Raw genomic sequence first — 17,027 nt, forward strand, 5'->3', positions numbered from 1 at the left:
TTTTACACTTTTTGACAAGAATTGGATGAGTTACTGGGTTTATTTCCATACAGTATTTCATACAGTTTAAAAAGTTATTCTCTGTTGCAATTGTTTTGAACATCAAAATAAAACCAACTTGGATATACAAAAACAGGGTAACCTGCTTGGACTTGGAACAAAGGCGACACAGACTTCCAGCTCATACAGCAGAATCCCAGACAAACCATTACCAATTAGGATATCCTACTTTATACAGAATATTGGGTGTCCTGAGTTACTAGTTCTTCCAATCTTTCATCTAAAGTTGATTTTACCATTAACAGCCGTGAACTGATGCACATGAAAGCAGAAGCGCTGTCCAAGGGACCGCATTCTGCCCCTCCCCGGTAGATATCACGAAGAGACACGTGATAAACGCTCTGTCTGTGGCTCCTGACAGTCGCTGGATAAGCTGAACACAGAAACCCGACTGCACCTCCTCTTCTACAGAGATAACTGGATTTCTTTTTCGTCCCGCGCTGCTCACCAACTCCATCCACTCCCATTTTATATATCTTATTCTTCTTCATTCACACCGTGAGTCACATTTGGAGGACACAATATTTCAGGTAATTTCTCCTAAGCTTTTATGATTTGAACGGAGTTTGAGTGAAAGTGGACACATCTCGCTCTCTCTCTCTGACTCTTTCCCTCGCTCAGGCTGATGCTGTGATTCACTTGAAAGCAGATCTTGATCGTCTAAAGAGGATTTTAGACTCGGGCTCTCCAACAGACGCGGAAATATGGACGATGCTGATTATTAGGAGCTTTTCGAATCGTTTTCTCATTTTCTTCGTGCAACTGTTTAGGGGTCCCGTGGAAGTAGAGGTCTACGCGGAAAGGTAGAAGAATACACGGCACATTGCTAAAAAAAATAATTAAAAAAAATATATATTAATAGCTACTCGAATAAGTAATTAATCCCACAAATACGTAAATATAATCCGTACCGGTTGTGTTGTCGCGGTAGATGTGAAGGTATGGACGATCAGAGGAAGGGTCTTTTGAGCGAAACGTGAAATTCCGATGAAGATCTAATTTATGAGATAAAAGCATTATCATCTTTGAAATCCATCGCGGACACTTATTGTGCAGTTTACTGAGATAATTCAGTCTATTTAAAGTATAATCTTTTATTAAAGGCAGCGTCCAACCTTTCTATTAGATAGACCAATATATATTTTTTTTTATTTGAAATGCTGCCGAGAAATTAAAGAGTTTTGCTTCTTTCTCAGTGTAGTATTCTTTGTTATTTTAGATTTAAAGAAATGCCGATAGAAGTGAAATTATAATACAATAATATGACAAATGGCTATGAAAAGCACATTTAGGGATTCTGACTGAGATCCAGAGATTTTTGGGAAAGGTGGTCTTTGTGGTTATGTGTGTGAGGGTGACGAACACAAACCGACCATTGTGAATCAAGTGACGCACTTATTCTCATGTTTAGTGTTCAGCCGGGAGCAGAGCATTCAGGGCATGTTTAACGGAATGCTGAGGTAAATGGTCAGTAGATCTGGTCTCACCCCTCCTAATTGTAAATGTTCCCCAAGACGTTATCCGAGTGATGCATTTCTCTTAATTCATCTTTTATTGCAATTAAAACCCAGAATGTGACTGTTTAGAACAATTTGTGACTTTTTCCCTTCATAGAGTATATATATTCTACTACAGATATATCACCACTGAGATGAACTCATATGTGTGATTGTCAAGTGCAGCAGCTTGCTTCCTGGAAAGAACTGGTGATGGTAATCTAATGATACAGCTTGTGCTTATTGTGACAAAGGGCTTTCTGACTATACTTCAACTTAATCACAATATTAGTCTAATTCTAGCCTGAAGGCATTGCCAAAGTGGACTTGGAAATGGATATGTTGAAAATGCTGATGCTGTATTAAATCTGCTTTTTTTTCTCTTTTGCAGAGAGCATCAACGCAGAGAAGAGCCTTGACAGGCAAACTGTGTCTTATGCTGAGCTTATCAGCCAACGTGACTCCTTATGGCATTTTTCGGCTCTGCTAGCTAGGACACGGGGTGCAAAGCCCTAAACAAGAATTCCAGCGGCTCGCCAGAGAAAATGCAGTTAAACATGAAAATTAAAGTTGCCATTTCAACTTTTCATTATTACATGAAATAGATGCTGTTTGTGTACCCAGGAGATATTTGAATCACATGCTCAAACTAAGCTATGGCAGAGAGAACTTTCAAAGTGTTTAAACTGTTTTGGCGAGAACAGTGAGATATTAGGCCACTGGCCTGGACAGATTTAAGTAATGCTGTCTGCTCCAGGAAGCAAGCGTTGGCTAAATCAGTTGTCAATTAAACCTGTGCTAACATGTAATCTTATACCTTACAATGCAGCAGTTCATACTTATAAATTTACCTAGGCAGTCAGTGCTACACCAGACCTTTATCACAGTTGACCCAACATACTTTTTTGCATAACCTAAGATACATATATGTAAGTTCATAAACTATTACTCCTAACTACAATCTACCAAGTTTGGAATCACACAATGGTTGTACAAAAGCTGCACAGTGCCCATTTCATATGGGTTGGAATCCTCATATGCTGCTTCATTGAAATAGGCACCTGTCTAGAATTTACAGGTACTGAGGGACAGTGGGCTAGGTTCCCAGTGTGGAATGCATGTTGTGAAAGTGAAATGAGCTTCAACATGAAAACAAAGAGCTCCCATGGGGTTCTTGTTTACTTTGACGACGAGGGATTTTGTGACTTTTTAGAACTTCTCCTAATAAACGGCAAACTCAGCCTTCGCTACTCAATCTTCTGCGCAGAGCCTGCAACTGTGGTGTCTGACACTGCGGTCAACGACAGCCAATGGCACAACGTCACGATTAGGAGAAGCTTTAAGAACACAACCCTTTCTGTGGATGGCGAGATAAAGTGGGTAGAAGCGAAGTCGAAAAGACGAGACATGACTGTCTTCAGCCATTTGTTCATTGGTGGAATACCACCGGAGCTAAGGTCTGTGGTGTTGCACTTGACGTCTGCAGCGGTTAAGGATCAGCCACCTTTTGCAGGATGGATAACAGATATAAAGGTCAACAACACGGAGTCTGAAATGATCAACAGCGAGGGGGTCTTACTGGATGTCTGTGGGACAGCCAACATGTGCTTAAATGGAGGAGTTTGCAGTTTAATTAACAGTGAACCGACATGTGACTGCTCTCACACTGGCTTCCAAGGAAAGGACTGCAGTGAAGGTAAGACCTGGACTTTGTAATTCAACACATCATGGTTTTGACATTACACAAATTAACCCAAATTGTTCAACTCAACATTAGTTCAAAAGTAATGGATTCCCTTCCTTTATCTGAGTAAGCTCTGGTTGTGTGCTATTGATCAGCTATACAGTTGTTTGTAAAGTAAAATCTCCTTGAAGGCCTCATTAGCAAGCAATGCAGGTAACTTTCATCCCCCAAAGGTGTCCTCTATAACTATAAAGCGGGTCTGTGGGGATGAGTTGACCTATAAAGTATCCCCAGTGAATTGCTGCAAATTAAAGAGCAATGATTGTCATCATAGTCGATGGAGTAAACATCATGAGCGATACCATTGATCTCATAAAACAAATTAAATGATGGCAATAGAAGAGAACCCACATGCTAACAGGGTGGGGTTTATGGATTAATGAGAGGATTATAGTGTTATAGTGTTGCTCAAAATACACAGAGCTTGACACTAAAACAGGCATTTAGGACAGTATTTTGATTTACGGTAATAAACTGTACATAATATAATTTTAAGTAATTTAAGTTTGAAGTAAAAAGTATTAATTAAAACAAACAACAACAGTAATCCTTATCACAGTTTTTGATCAGACCTTCAGGAAAAGAATGTTGCAAATAAGAAAAAACAGGAACAAGAGACCAGTTAAATATAAAGACAAAGGGAACATAGAAGTCCTTTGGAGGTAATGGAAGTAATACAAATAAAAAAATATTTTAATAACTACTGCTTGTAGCTGTAAATTTGCATGTGTTCTGTTTTCCTTTTTTAGTACTTATTGTGGACATCAATGGATATTCATTCTTAATAAACATATAGTTTTTTTTCCCCATGAAGCAACAATGTAATCTGTTTTGTGACTTTTTCAAGGTATGAATCTTTTCAACTATAAGCTCACTGAGCTACCTTTAAATAATTCAGAGCTATTGCATAAATTATTCTTAATTAGTCCCCTTAAATTTTTTAGGATAATATAAAAACTGTATTATAAAGTATGCAGGCTTAACAGGCTTATACAGTTTAATCAATTTTTGTTGATTGGTCATAAAATGTTTTTTCAATTTCTTTACAACCCTTATGCACAGACACAGTGAATAATTCCTTCTACAGTAAAGTTGTTTTATTTCTACCACAAATTGTTTCCTATTCTAAACTGGTTGGAACTACAGGCTATGAACCTTTTCCTTCTGTTTCCCATGCTGCAAGCTCTGGCTTAGAAACTGAAAAAGCGGTGCTACGTAGCATAAACGATCAACCCAGAACTCCTTCAAACATGAGCAGCAAGGCGGGCTCATCTAGACAAACCAATCAAAATGTTGGAAGGACCATGTGATTGATTTGCTTAAGTCAACCTTAACATTCAAATTATTAAAAGACCTCACATTTTCTGTGATGTCGTGATATAACTGATATAAGTAGGGCAATACTTCATAAAGAGCTGTTGCTATTGGTACTTACAGCTGATTTCTGAAGTTGCTATTTCAAACTTAATTTAAGTTTTAAATATTGCAAGGTAATGTTAATAATTCTTTCCTCATGCATTATGTGTAAATTTAGTTTTTTAGCACCCTGGTGCTGATCAGAAGGAAACTAGTATAAATGTGAGGCATTCACAGATATTGCTTGTTGTTTAAAAAATCCACCCATAGTAGTCTCATCCAGCAGTCTATTGAGTGAGAGGCAGGGTCCACCCTGGACAGGTCGCTGTTTATCCTAGGGCATTATTCAAAATGGTATTAGTAATTTAAGATGGTGATATTGGAGCCTGGCTTGCTGGAAATACTAAGTAAATTTTTGATGTGTGCCGTTATTCTATCTCCTTGCATTCCAATCCTCTTCAGAGAAAAATGTTATTAAAACAAAGGTACTGAATGAGAGCCTAGAGATGTGGCACTGAACATGTGCTTTGGTTGTGTAAAATCAATCCAGTTCTTTTACACAACCAGTTAATAAATGGTTTTAGCTCAAGCCTTGGTTAAGACCTGGAACCACTTTTGTGAAAAAATCCTAAAACCCTACAACCTCAATAGTATAACTTGAATATAATACATTAGTTATTTCTTTACATCAGGCAACCTGTATCAGTTCATCTAACAGATTACATTCATAAATTTGAAACGAAACATTATTGTGGCCGTACATGTGCTTGGACCTGCCACTAATGTTTGTGTAGTTTTCGTTACAGCTAAAGGCACATCAGAACATCATAATGACTTTGCCATTTTAAGAGGCATTTAAAGTGTCTAAACAAATCTGTCTCAACACTGAAGCCTCAGCAATATTCACTGCCCTTTCAGTTCTAGTATTGCAAGGTATTGTTGGTTATGTTCCTAAATGAATTCTTGGAGAGGGCTTTCTTCTGAGTGTGCTATTTGATGTTTGTCACAAAGTTGTTTTTTGTTTTGTCAATCAGATGAAAAAATTATGATTGTCACATGAGCACATTTCATGACAAAATACTTGAGCTTAAAAATTTACTGATGAGAAAACATTTTTTTATGCTACAGGAGAGTTGAACAATCACAGTCAGTGAGGAATGGAGTCATTACGATGATGGCCTGAAAGCTTTTCCTTATTGTTTAAAAGCCCTTTTGAGAATCTGCATCATCACAGGATGTTGTCTATATGGGGGAAGACATGTCCTGAGAGTTACTTACTGTATTCAGAGCATAAGCATGCTTATAAATAAATTATTTTGCAAGTTTCGATAGGTGTGATGACAAAAAAGTGGCATGTTTACCTCATTCTGATGGTCTAAATTTAGCATTGTGCATCTGTTCGCTCAGTTTAGATATTTTCAGTCTAAGTATGAACCCACTTTTCTGACCTGATTACAAACCAGCAATCTGTGTAATGTGCCGATGTCACTTTTCTCCTTGTGTTATGCTTCTGGTCTCCTAGAAAGAAATACACAAATTATAAAATAAAAGATTATTCTCTTACATAATTAGAAATTGCTCCCTTTTTGTAGCACTTTAGAAAGCGTTGGTGCTGTAGGAGTTTCAAGAGAAATTGTGTGGCCCTGATTGGTTTGTACTAACAGTTTTGACAAAATAATAAATGCACCCTTATTAAAAGGTGTTTTTCCAAGGAGACGGAACACTTCACATCCACTAAGCATGACCCAAAACCAATTTACACTTGTTACTTGTTAACTTTGCTTTATGGAGCAGAGCAGGGCTGTATAGAAGAGGACCTTCAACTTTTTTGATTAAAAAATTGTTGCCTGTGGCTGTTGACGCGGATTCATAAAATAATTATAAAACACACCAACCCTATAAATCTGTAAGAAAGAGCACTTTTACAAGTAGCAAGAGAGTTGGACTGTAAGTACAGAGGGACTCCTGAAATTTCCAAAACACAATATAGTACATAATTGCAATAATGCACAAGTCAAAATAAAAAGTAAACAGTGTTTGCATATTATTTACACTTGTGAAAGAACAAGGGAGTTAGAGCAAGAGTGGAAGGAAAAGTAACTTTCTTTCTCACCCTATTTTATTTCTCACCAGTATGTCGTGAAATGTTTTCTAACCTTTTGGAATTTGACATAGAAGAGTTAACTCTCTTCTAGCTTGACTTGTTAGATACTTAACCTGACTCATTGGCTTGATAGCGTGTCTCTGAGCATCACTTTTCAAGTTGTGTTACAGATGTTCATTTGGATTTAGGCCTGGACTGTGCCCGGACTATTAACAATTGTTGTGACCTAAATTGTTGCACTGCAGCTGTGTTTGCCTCTCTTACCCAGTATCAACACCTATGTAACCTCTAAAAGATGATACAACCTGCCTTTGCTCGAGGTTGCCCATTATGAAGTTACCAGCAACAAGATGACCATAGTCGCCATGAACCTTAATGCTGTCCCTGCCCAACCTGTCAGTTCAGTAACATTTTTTAGTACTTAATGGCAGCAGTAGTTATTTTAGTGGCGTCATAGGAATGAAAGTTAAACAAAGAAACTCTGAGCCAGTAGTAAAATCTATAGGAGACAGGAACATGCATAGCTAAAGAGAGAGACATGGCTAAACACAGAAATGCCGGGTCTAGTGAGAGAGCATGAAGTTATTGGCAGCAAAAGCTCAACTTATAGCTATCTGCAGAAATATGTCACAGCTAAACAGCGAAACTTGGAAGTAACCTCACTAAAAAAAAGTTTTAGCCACAGCCTTTAAGGTAGACATTTGCCTCCAAGACTAAAGCTGTTTCACAGGTGAATTGGAGCATTGAAATATCTGCCTCCCTTTTTACTTTTAGAACCAATAGCCCTGCAGTGTGAGAAAAAAAGTATTTTGTTGGGAATATAGCAAGCAGTTCTTTTACATAAGATGGACCTATATTTAAAAAAAAAAAAGCAACAAAAAATAGTCAAATTGGGATTTGGATAATTGGGACTGAAACTATGTCTTTGTTTGCTGGCAACCTCTCAAATAAACAATCTCATCCATGTTAGCATCAAGCATTTAGAAGTGAAAGAGATATGTATTTCAAAATAAGACGGCAAAGCTGTTCTTTCAACTTCTCCAAATCTAGCTGGTGACTAAGCAAGGATTTGGTTTAGGAGTATATTGAATTTTAAACTTATTTGTCGATTGGATATTTTATAAACTGTTTTGTTACTTTGATCAGATGAAAGGATTATGGGATTTGCCACCAGATTTGTCAACTTCTTCCCATCCAACTGCAAGCATGGACATTACATGATGTCAGACACAAGCATACACATACACAAATCCCCACAATTGGTTGAAACAATTATTTAAATGCACCGTTCAATCAAAAAAGTTCTCTTGAATGTGACCTTTTGTTTCTCATTAGAGAAATAACAGATGCATTGGATAAATGCATATTTTATCGTTATAAAATGGAACCATGTTTACTTCATCATGCATTGTTCAACCATAAATCAGTAGAAGTGAGAAAGTAGGGCAGACTTAATTCTGGACATTACTTTATTTTATTTGCCCTTTTCTATTATTTATTTTTAAGCATATCACCAGATAGCATTTAGTTATTTGCATAATCTGGAGACAGTATACTGGTACATCTCAAAACATTAAAAGTGCAGTTTTTCTTGCCAGTCATCTCAGAAAATGAAACATTATTTAGAATCATCAAATATACAGTTATATATTTCAGGCTTTTGTTTCTTGTAATTTTGATAATTATGGCTCAGCGATAATGAAAATCCAAAATTCATTGCCTCCGCCAATTAGAATTCTGTGATAAAAGATCCTCCTAGGCTCACACCCTACTCATCTAATTGACTCAAAACACCTGTAAAGGTTTCCTGAGCCATTAAATGGTCTTACAGGTTAGTAGGATTCATAATCAGTCATTGATACCCTTCACAAGGAGGGTAAGCCACAAAAGGTCATTGCTGAAGGAGCTGGTTGTTCAGAGTTCTGTATCCAAGTGTATTAACAGAAAATTGACTGGACGAAAGAAGTGTGGTAGGGAAGGTGCACCAGTAACAGGGAGAACCACAGTTTTGAGAGGATAGTCAAATGTAATTCATTCAAGAAGAGCCACTACACAGATGAATACTAGACATGGGCTACAAATGTTGTATTCCCCGTGTCAAGCCACTCCTGAACCAAAGATGTTAGAGGTGTCTTACCTGGGTTAAACAGAAAAGGAATAGTGCAATGGTCCAGCGTTTTGTCTTCAGATGAAAGTAAATTCTGCATTTAGAAATCAAGATCCCAGGACCTTGAGGAAGAGTGGAGAATCAGAATCAACATTGCTTGAAGTCCAGTGTGAAATTTTCACAGTGAAGGTAATCAATGTCATGTCATCTGCTGGTGTTGGTTCACTGTGTTTAATGAAGATCACAGTCTATAAGGAAATTCTAGAGCACTTCATGCTCCCCTCTGCTGACACGTTGTATGGAGATGCTGATTTTATATTCCAGCAGGACTTGGCACCTGTCTACACTGCCAAAGGTTCTAAAAGCTGGTTCTATGACTCTGGTGTTCCTGTTCTTGACTGGTCAGGAGACTCCCTTGACTTTTAACCTCATAGAACATTCTGTTGTCAACATTAAGATGAGAGACACCTCATCCAACAAGGCAGATGACCTGAAGGCAGCTCTTAACTCAGTCTGGGCTTCCATTACCTTTATGCTGTGCCGCAATAGTGATGAGGCATCATTAAGTGTTTTGACACATTACCAAACCGTATTGGTATTGTGTTGCTACTGTGTCACTTAATACTGATACTGTCATGATCTGTGTTTTTCCTTGTTTATTTAGAGTTTTCTGTGTCGTTAAGTCTCTTCGTTGTCCTGTCCTCCCCTTGATTGTTCCCAGGTGTGTCTCGTCTGTGATTACCCTCCCGTGTATTTAACTCCACCTGTGTTCTTTGTTCCTCGTCGGGTCCTCGTCAATGTCGAGTCTAGTTGTCGTCGTCAATGTTAGCTTCTTTGTCGTCAGTGTTTCCTTGTGCCTGCTGTTCGTAGTTTTGCCTGGTTTTCTTCATTAAATCTTCATCATTCATCATACCTGGGTCCGCTGCCTCTGCCTCACCACCTCACACATGACAGATACCTGCTGGACTTTAAAAATCCCTACAGGCAACCTTGTTGACACTGATTTGATGACCTTTAAGCCATTGTATTATATATTGTATTGCTTCATTTAAATTTAAAACATTGTTGATATTGTTAGTCAAGTTAAGTTTTCCAACGTTTGGAAATTGAGTCTGTTACGCTTTATTGATACAACTTCTCCAGCTGTACAAAGCACAGATGAAGCCGGAGTGCAAAGAAATTGTAAGGAAAGGTGGAAAAGGTTTGGACAGATAATCTTTTGGTTGTCCCAATATCTCATAGGATTCATCTATTTGGAACTGCAAAAAATCAGAGATTACTTTGGCAGATGCATCCCATTAACAGATATGCTTCCTTATAAACAAAGTTTGGCTCGTCCGTGTCCGAAACAGTTACTGTGTCAGCTATGTGACTTTCTTGTAGCGATACATGGGGTTTCGCCCAATGAGCTCCATGCATTGGTGTTGCCGGACCCATTACTATGCCACAATAGGGCAATATTGATTTCAGGTGATATGGCCAAAATCAATATCATGATATGATGAGCAGTTCATTTCAATAACAATAAATGGATGATAACACTACCCCCACTTTATATTACTGTGAGCTGCTCCTCTTCCTACTTGACTAACTCTGTCACCGCCACTCCAACATTTAAAATTTCCTCTATTTTCTCAACCTCACTGTCTCTCACTTCTTGCTACAGACTTAATGGGTTGGAGTCACATGACTACAGACTGTAAAGGTAGCACAGCAGCTTAAATCAATCAATCAATCAAATTTTATTTGTATAGCACATTTCAGCAGCAAGGCATTTCAAAGTGCTTTACATCATATCAAACACAGAAACACAATGCAACATAGAATCAACAATCAAAACACAACATTAAGTCAGGTTCCATCAATAAATTTGTAATTGATTAAGTTTCAAATACAATTCCAAACAGGTGAGTTTATAGAAGAGTTTGCATCCATAAAAAGTTTACCGGTTACACTCCTACTGTGTTATATGGAACAAAACACCTATTGCTATTTTTATTCCCACTCACGCTCACAATCGCACAGTAAAGGGATATGAACATAATTCTACTTATGCGCAGCCCACAAAGACAAAAACGAGTTTTCTTTGAATTAGTTTTTTTAAATGACGTTGGTCATAAATTTAGGTGTTTACAGGCCTATGCCACAAGCTAATGGCCTCTAAGTCACAGCACATTGATGCAGTAAGTCATGCAAGAGGAGGCTCAACCAAGAATTGAGTGCTTAGGAATATACTATACATACTTTTCAGAAGCCTGACAATTGTGCTTAACACATCCATTGCTGAGGAGATGAATATAAATGACTTTGCTGTCAGGTCGTCTTGGTGTTTTAGCTTCATGTCATGCAACCGTCTCTCTATCACCCTGAACTTACACTCAATGCGTCACCGCTCCGCTGCGTACATATTATTAATATAGACAAGGTCCCCCTCAGTTTTGTCAATTTCTAAACAAATGCGACTTAAAGTTCAGTGCAACTTATGTGCTTTTCCTCTTCATGACACATTAGCTGTCTGATGTGACCTATATTCTGGAACGAATTATAGTAGGATGGTTATAGTCGAAAAAAAAAGGTACTATTTGAGACCTAATAGAATGTGAGATATGTTAATTGTATAATTTCTAATTAATGCTCTATGCAAATCAGTCAATTTTAGTTTAGCAACATCACAAGAAATTAGAGGTGTTATTGTCAGTGCTTTTTGTCTATCAGGATTAATTACGAGATGCCTCCTGTATCATACATAGCAAGTGTTTTTGCATTTCATTGGTACCTTTTGTGGAAGCTATTCATGGTGTCTTTCTTGCAAATTTATTTTATTCCATAACTATTAAAAAGTTTTAACATGACTTTCTGAGAATAAAAAACAAAATTGGACACCAATTGATTATCTCTCAACTTTTACTTTAAAGGTGGACTCATCTATATTATGCACTCATACAAAGATATTGTATTTTACTTAGTTAAATTGGCAGTTTTTAAATAACATGACGAAGACAGCCCCCAAAAATAAAATGTCCAGTTAATGTTCCAGAATAAAGTAAGTAGAATTATGAGGTCTGCAGTATTGAGAGACTTGAAAAAAATATGAAAACTAAAACACCTCCTCATCATTTAAATAAGGTTGGTAAGACAAATCATATGGATCAAAGTGTTGTTACTGGTCATCAAAGCAATAGTGTGTCCCCTGAGTTCAGTCCAGAGGAACACAGTCAAGATACTAAAAGTAACCCTCATTCTGGTCTTCTACCGAAATGCCTACATCCTTCATAAGAAAAGCAAGCTGGAAATTGTGTAGCTAACAAATGCTGATAGGTGTTTCAGTAATGATTGAGCGGCCCTGCCTTTGAAAAGAGTGAGACTACTTGGCATATTATTTATTTGATTTAATTTTTCTCAACATCAAAGTAGTTTTACTAAAGCTACGTTTTTGTTTGTTTCACTTTAGCTTTATTCATTTTACCAACAATTGATATTTTATGCCAAGTAGATTTAAATGCCAAAATACACTGAAGAAATAATGTAATGAAAAGTATTATTAGCTAGCTAAGTTTTATGTTATTTATTTGATTACCTATTTTAGCTGTTTATACAAAGATAAATTATGCCTGTCCTACCCAAAATTTTGTTTTTATACCAAAGCAATCCTGGTCTGACAGAACTTCTGAGAGTATCCTGGGGTATCTGATACTAGGATGTTGTCAATGTTAGATATAGATCCTAGCACCCTTTGGGTTTGGCGATGGGAACATTGTGGGTTTGGTAACCTTCCCACAGATGCCATCTGATGCTGCCGGATTGGCATCAGGGGAATATGGTGGCCTGAAAAACACACCATAGCCTTTATTGTGGTACTCTACCAGTCTGTGGCCAATATATTGCAGCTGATCATGTCTGTCTATGCACATATACACATCTATAATGTGTGTATATGTACATAGACATACACACACAAATAAATAATTATCTACTTCAGAAAAACAAAATTTTGTCTAAGGCATTTCTAGATTCCTGGCAAGCTAGACAAGGAGAAGTGAGTAACAGAACTCTTGATTATCATTCATGATCATTTTCTTTAGAAAAATTAACATGGAGCATTGGGTTTTAGCAGTGAGTGGTGCTTTCTGAGTTCTCTTCTAGATTTGAGTTCATTTATAAGTACAGCTCTACAAGAATACTTGATTTAACAAATTAGTATTCAGTAGCTTTGCCCTTGTTCACATATGAATTTAACTACTGAGGTATTGTGGGGAAGAAGATGAATTATTAATGTGAATGAATGCTCCTGTTTCAAGTATGCCAGTCATTTTTACAAACCATGTGATTCCACTGTATATCTGAAAGATGGACCTTCTGCAGCTTTACTCAGAAAAAGTAGATTAACAGTATACTTTTATCTTCGCGTCAATAAACACATTATAGAATGAAATAATTGGAGGAATTTTCTCGGAGGATTTTCATTTTGTTACAAATAAACAACTGATTATCAAAGGGAATTTCTAAATTTCTTTAACACCCTTTTGACAACTTTTTAAAACATTATTTCTGGCAGACAATAACACCTCTGTCTCAGTCAGACACAGAAAAATACTGAACTCAACAATCTGAAGCTTTTTTTTTTGCTTTATCTTAGATCTTAATTTCTCACTTTTGCTTTATCTAAGATAAAGCAAAAGTGTGTTGGTCTTTTGTGATGAACCAACACAAAATTCCTTTTTGTGACAAGGAACAAAAATGTCAATTTTTAATATATAACATATGTAACATACATCCTCTTATTCTATCCTGTTCTGTTCTACTTTGCTGCACATAGTGTTATAAGGCCCAAAAGTTAAATTTTGGTTTCATCTGAGTTTAGCACTTTTTTCATAGGTTGGCTAATCCTCCTGCATGGCATGTTTCAAACTGCAAATAGAACTTCTTATCCTTTCACTCAATTATTCAACTAGTAAACTCTACAAGTAAACCATGCCATAGTCCTGAGAATGAAGTCTGTTTATCAACAAGGAGACCTTTGAACGTAGTTGTTTGCCGTGGATATTATATAAAATCAAAACAGTAAAAAGGGCTACAATAATGTTTTTTCAAATTATTTGCAAACATTTTTGAAAAGTAAGTGGATATACTTTTTGACTACATATTCAAGAAATTGGAATATGGACTTCAAATAATCTTGTTTTTCATTTAAAAGTAAACTTTGAAAATAATGTTTTTTTTTTTCTTTTTCTAAATCTGGTATAATATTTTAAATTCCCCCAAATTAAATGTGTTTTCATTAGCTGTGAACCAAAAATTAGCTGAGTTAACAGAAATAGGCCAGAACACATCCACCTGTGTGCAAGTAACCTATGTAATGTGTTTCACTTGGTGAATTGAGTTACTGAAATAAATGAACTTTTAAATATTAGAATTATGACCCCATTTATGTTGGTTTATCACAAAACATAAACTAAAATTACATTTGCAGTTGTAGTCTGCCAATATTTCAAAAAGATCAAATGTGGCAATACATTCGTAAACACATTACAAGTATTTTTTCCCGGCATATGACACTTTCAGGAAAACGAGCCTTATTTTCTCAACCATTGCAATGTTATGCAGGATCTGAGAGAATTAGACATATCTTCTTTAATTATTTGGTTATACTAAAAACATATATGTTATTTTATTTGTAACAATATTTCCATTTCCAATATTACCACATTTGCTTGGTAGATTAATTCCAAATTCCAAAACAAGTCATAAGAGCACATGAATAATTTCAAAGAAATGATGCCCAAACCAAGTAAAAACAAATAGTTTTCAGAAACATTTTTGTTACAGTCATGTTTACAGACTTTGTAATTCTGTTACTGAATAACATCAGACATGTTAAGCTACTTTTGACATCTACAAAGCAGTGGCTAACATGTTGAGGGTGTTTACCCTGAAGGAGAATCACACCATCCTTCTTGTTTATTTTTTCTGAAAATGAAATCTAAATTCAGTTTTGCTTCGCTTCAAATGACACTGTTAATTCATTAACACATGATGTATTTTTATTTTCACATGTGTTTTTTTATGTATAATGGGTGAAGATGTGGATTAATGGTAACAGTGCTTAGAGCTTAGTTGCGTTAATGCTCAGTATGCCTTATTGCTGTATTTTTTTAGGTTAAGCTCAAGAGCCACTATTCAGATAGGGATTTGTTAGACGTCAACAGTATGAGAAGTGGGAACTCATTTTCTTAAGGAAGTCCTATACATATACTGGCTTAAATAGCCACCATTCTACACTTTGTAACAAGTTGGAAATATGCTGAGCCTACACTTACAAACTTTCCACTTGCATTGATTTCTTAATGCCATCTTTCACTGCTAATACCCGTCACAAAAGAGATTGACTCCACAATGGTAATACTATCCTAGATATTGTCAATCCTGGGATTAAGGTTATTAGAAATTCTGTATAAGCTGCTCTGATTATCCTGTTGGATCACTCCAACCCATACGTAAGATGTAAAAGAATGGAGAGCACATCTGCTCACACAATCCTCTCTAACGGGTCTGTCTCTTTGGAGATATCTGGATTGGAATACAATGTCCACACACCATCTGTCCTGAGAGCCTGTTAGTAGCTGAATAATAAGAGTAATTAAATCACAATCATTGATGTTATTTGAGTACAAATAACATCAGTTATTTAAACATGAAATGTGTAATGCAATGTAAATGAATAGATTGAACACATACTAAAACATTTCTTGCTTTTTTAAGGTTTTATATAAAAGCTCTCTTTTAATATCGACCCATTGCTAAAGAGGATAAAGGTGTATCTGTGCACCGTAAAGGGCAATTTTATAGTTCTTCCCTTTCAGTTGTGTTTGAGTTTGTATTTAATTTTCTTTCCTGCAAGTGAGAAATATGTAGAAAAGTCTATGAGAACAAAAGCGTGGGCAAGCAGCATAGAATGAAGCTTGAGGTTAGATTGGAGTAACCACGTTCCGTAACACCAAACTTGAACATTAGTACAAACCGCAATGGGCACTCAAGACAATAGTGATATCAAAGTCCTCTTGTGATATTTGGACAGCATTTAGAGAAATGTGGTAATTTCTTCTGTCTCACACCAGCATTATTACGTTCATGCGCACAGGTATCAGCACTCTTTTTTTTTTTTTTCTCCTAAAGTTCTGTCAGCAGAATAGCCATTCTTTATGTCAGTGAGCCATGCAGTGGATGTAGAAGTTTCACTTTTCTGTACATAATCAACTGTGTTTTGCTTGTGAGGATTTGAGTGCAACAGAATAATGTTGCTGTTTAAAATGTTTTTCTGAGGACAGTGAATGTCACACTACGCAAACTCTGTCAGTCCACAGATAGTTTTCTCATCAGAACAAGAGCATGTTTTGCCCTAAAAACGTCAGTTCAAGTTAATGCTGCAGATCTTGGATGGTTAAAGAAACTAATGTACATGCAGTCAACAGCTGAAGTCCAACACTATGTAAACTTGATTGATATTTTGCACTAACAAAAGTAAAAAAAAAAGCTAAATCAAGTAAAAGATAGCATTTTGTTATGTGAAAATTTCTGTGCTGATATTTTCTTCAGGCTCATGTCATCCTCTATTGGAGTAGCAGGAACTGTGCAACATTCCCGTCCTTCAGACGCGTACTTTCCCTTAAATCCTGGGACAAAATATTTTTTCAACTGTTTGTTTCTTTGTGCTTTGATCTTCAACTTCTCAAAAAAATAATTCTCTTTTAAATTAAAATAGACAAACACAGACAAACTATGATCATTCCAAAACACATTTACTTTCTTGTCTCTTCTTTGTGTAGTGCTTGCCTTCTGGTAGCTTCCTGTAACTGAGTTTTGCTATCACTATTGATTGACAAATTGTTCATTTTTAAATTCTTGAATTTTCCTTTTGGACACTGTCCTGTTTGGCAAGGCCATTACCACTGGGAAGATTTTTCTAAAAAGCTCATTCAAAGACAGAAATGGTCTGAAGGCGTAAAAGCTCCAGCAGTGACTGAATAATTAGAAGTGGAGTTGAAATTAGTGAGAGTATAATTATCCACAGCTGTGGTCGCTATCAGTTTCTATCAGAATGGCTGGTCACTTAGCCAATGCATGCACTTCCTCTCTTACCCTTTTTTCTGTTGCTTCAATTAC

At 36.5% G+C, this 17,027-nt stretch overlaps 1 protein-coding gene across 28 annotated transcripts in view; it reads left to right on the forward strand.

Moving 5' to 3' along the window:
* Positions 1 to 397: 397 nt before the first annotated feature.
* Positions 398 to 17,027, forward strand: part of LOC114137983 (neurexin-1a) — a 259,399-nt gene continuing 242,769 nt past the window's right edge. For 27 of the 28 annotated variants that reach the window (XM_028006859.1, XM_028006862.1, XM_028006881.1 and 24 more), the window contains exons 1-2: positions 398 to 590; positions 1,948 to 3,252. In XM_028006859.1, coding sequence (XP_027862660.1) covers positions 2,541 to 3,252 — 712 coding nt within the window. In that variant the 5' untranslated portion in view covers positions 398 to 590; positions 1,948 to 2,540. Of the gene's footprint in view, positions 591 to 681; positions 864 to 1,947; positions 3,253 to 17,027 lie in introns of all 28 variants that reach the window. The other variant, XM_028006860.1, reaches the window with a different exon arrangement.

Source organism: Xiphophorus couchianus, chromosome 22 (genome assembly GCF_001444195.1).
Source record: "Xiphophorus couchianus chromosome 22, X_couchianus-1.0, whole genome shotgun sequence".
In the NCBI taxonomy this organism is placed as follows: domain Eukaryota; kingdom Metazoa; phylum Chordata; class Actinopteri; order Cyprinodontiformes; family Poeciliidae; genus Xiphophorus; species Xiphophorus couchianus.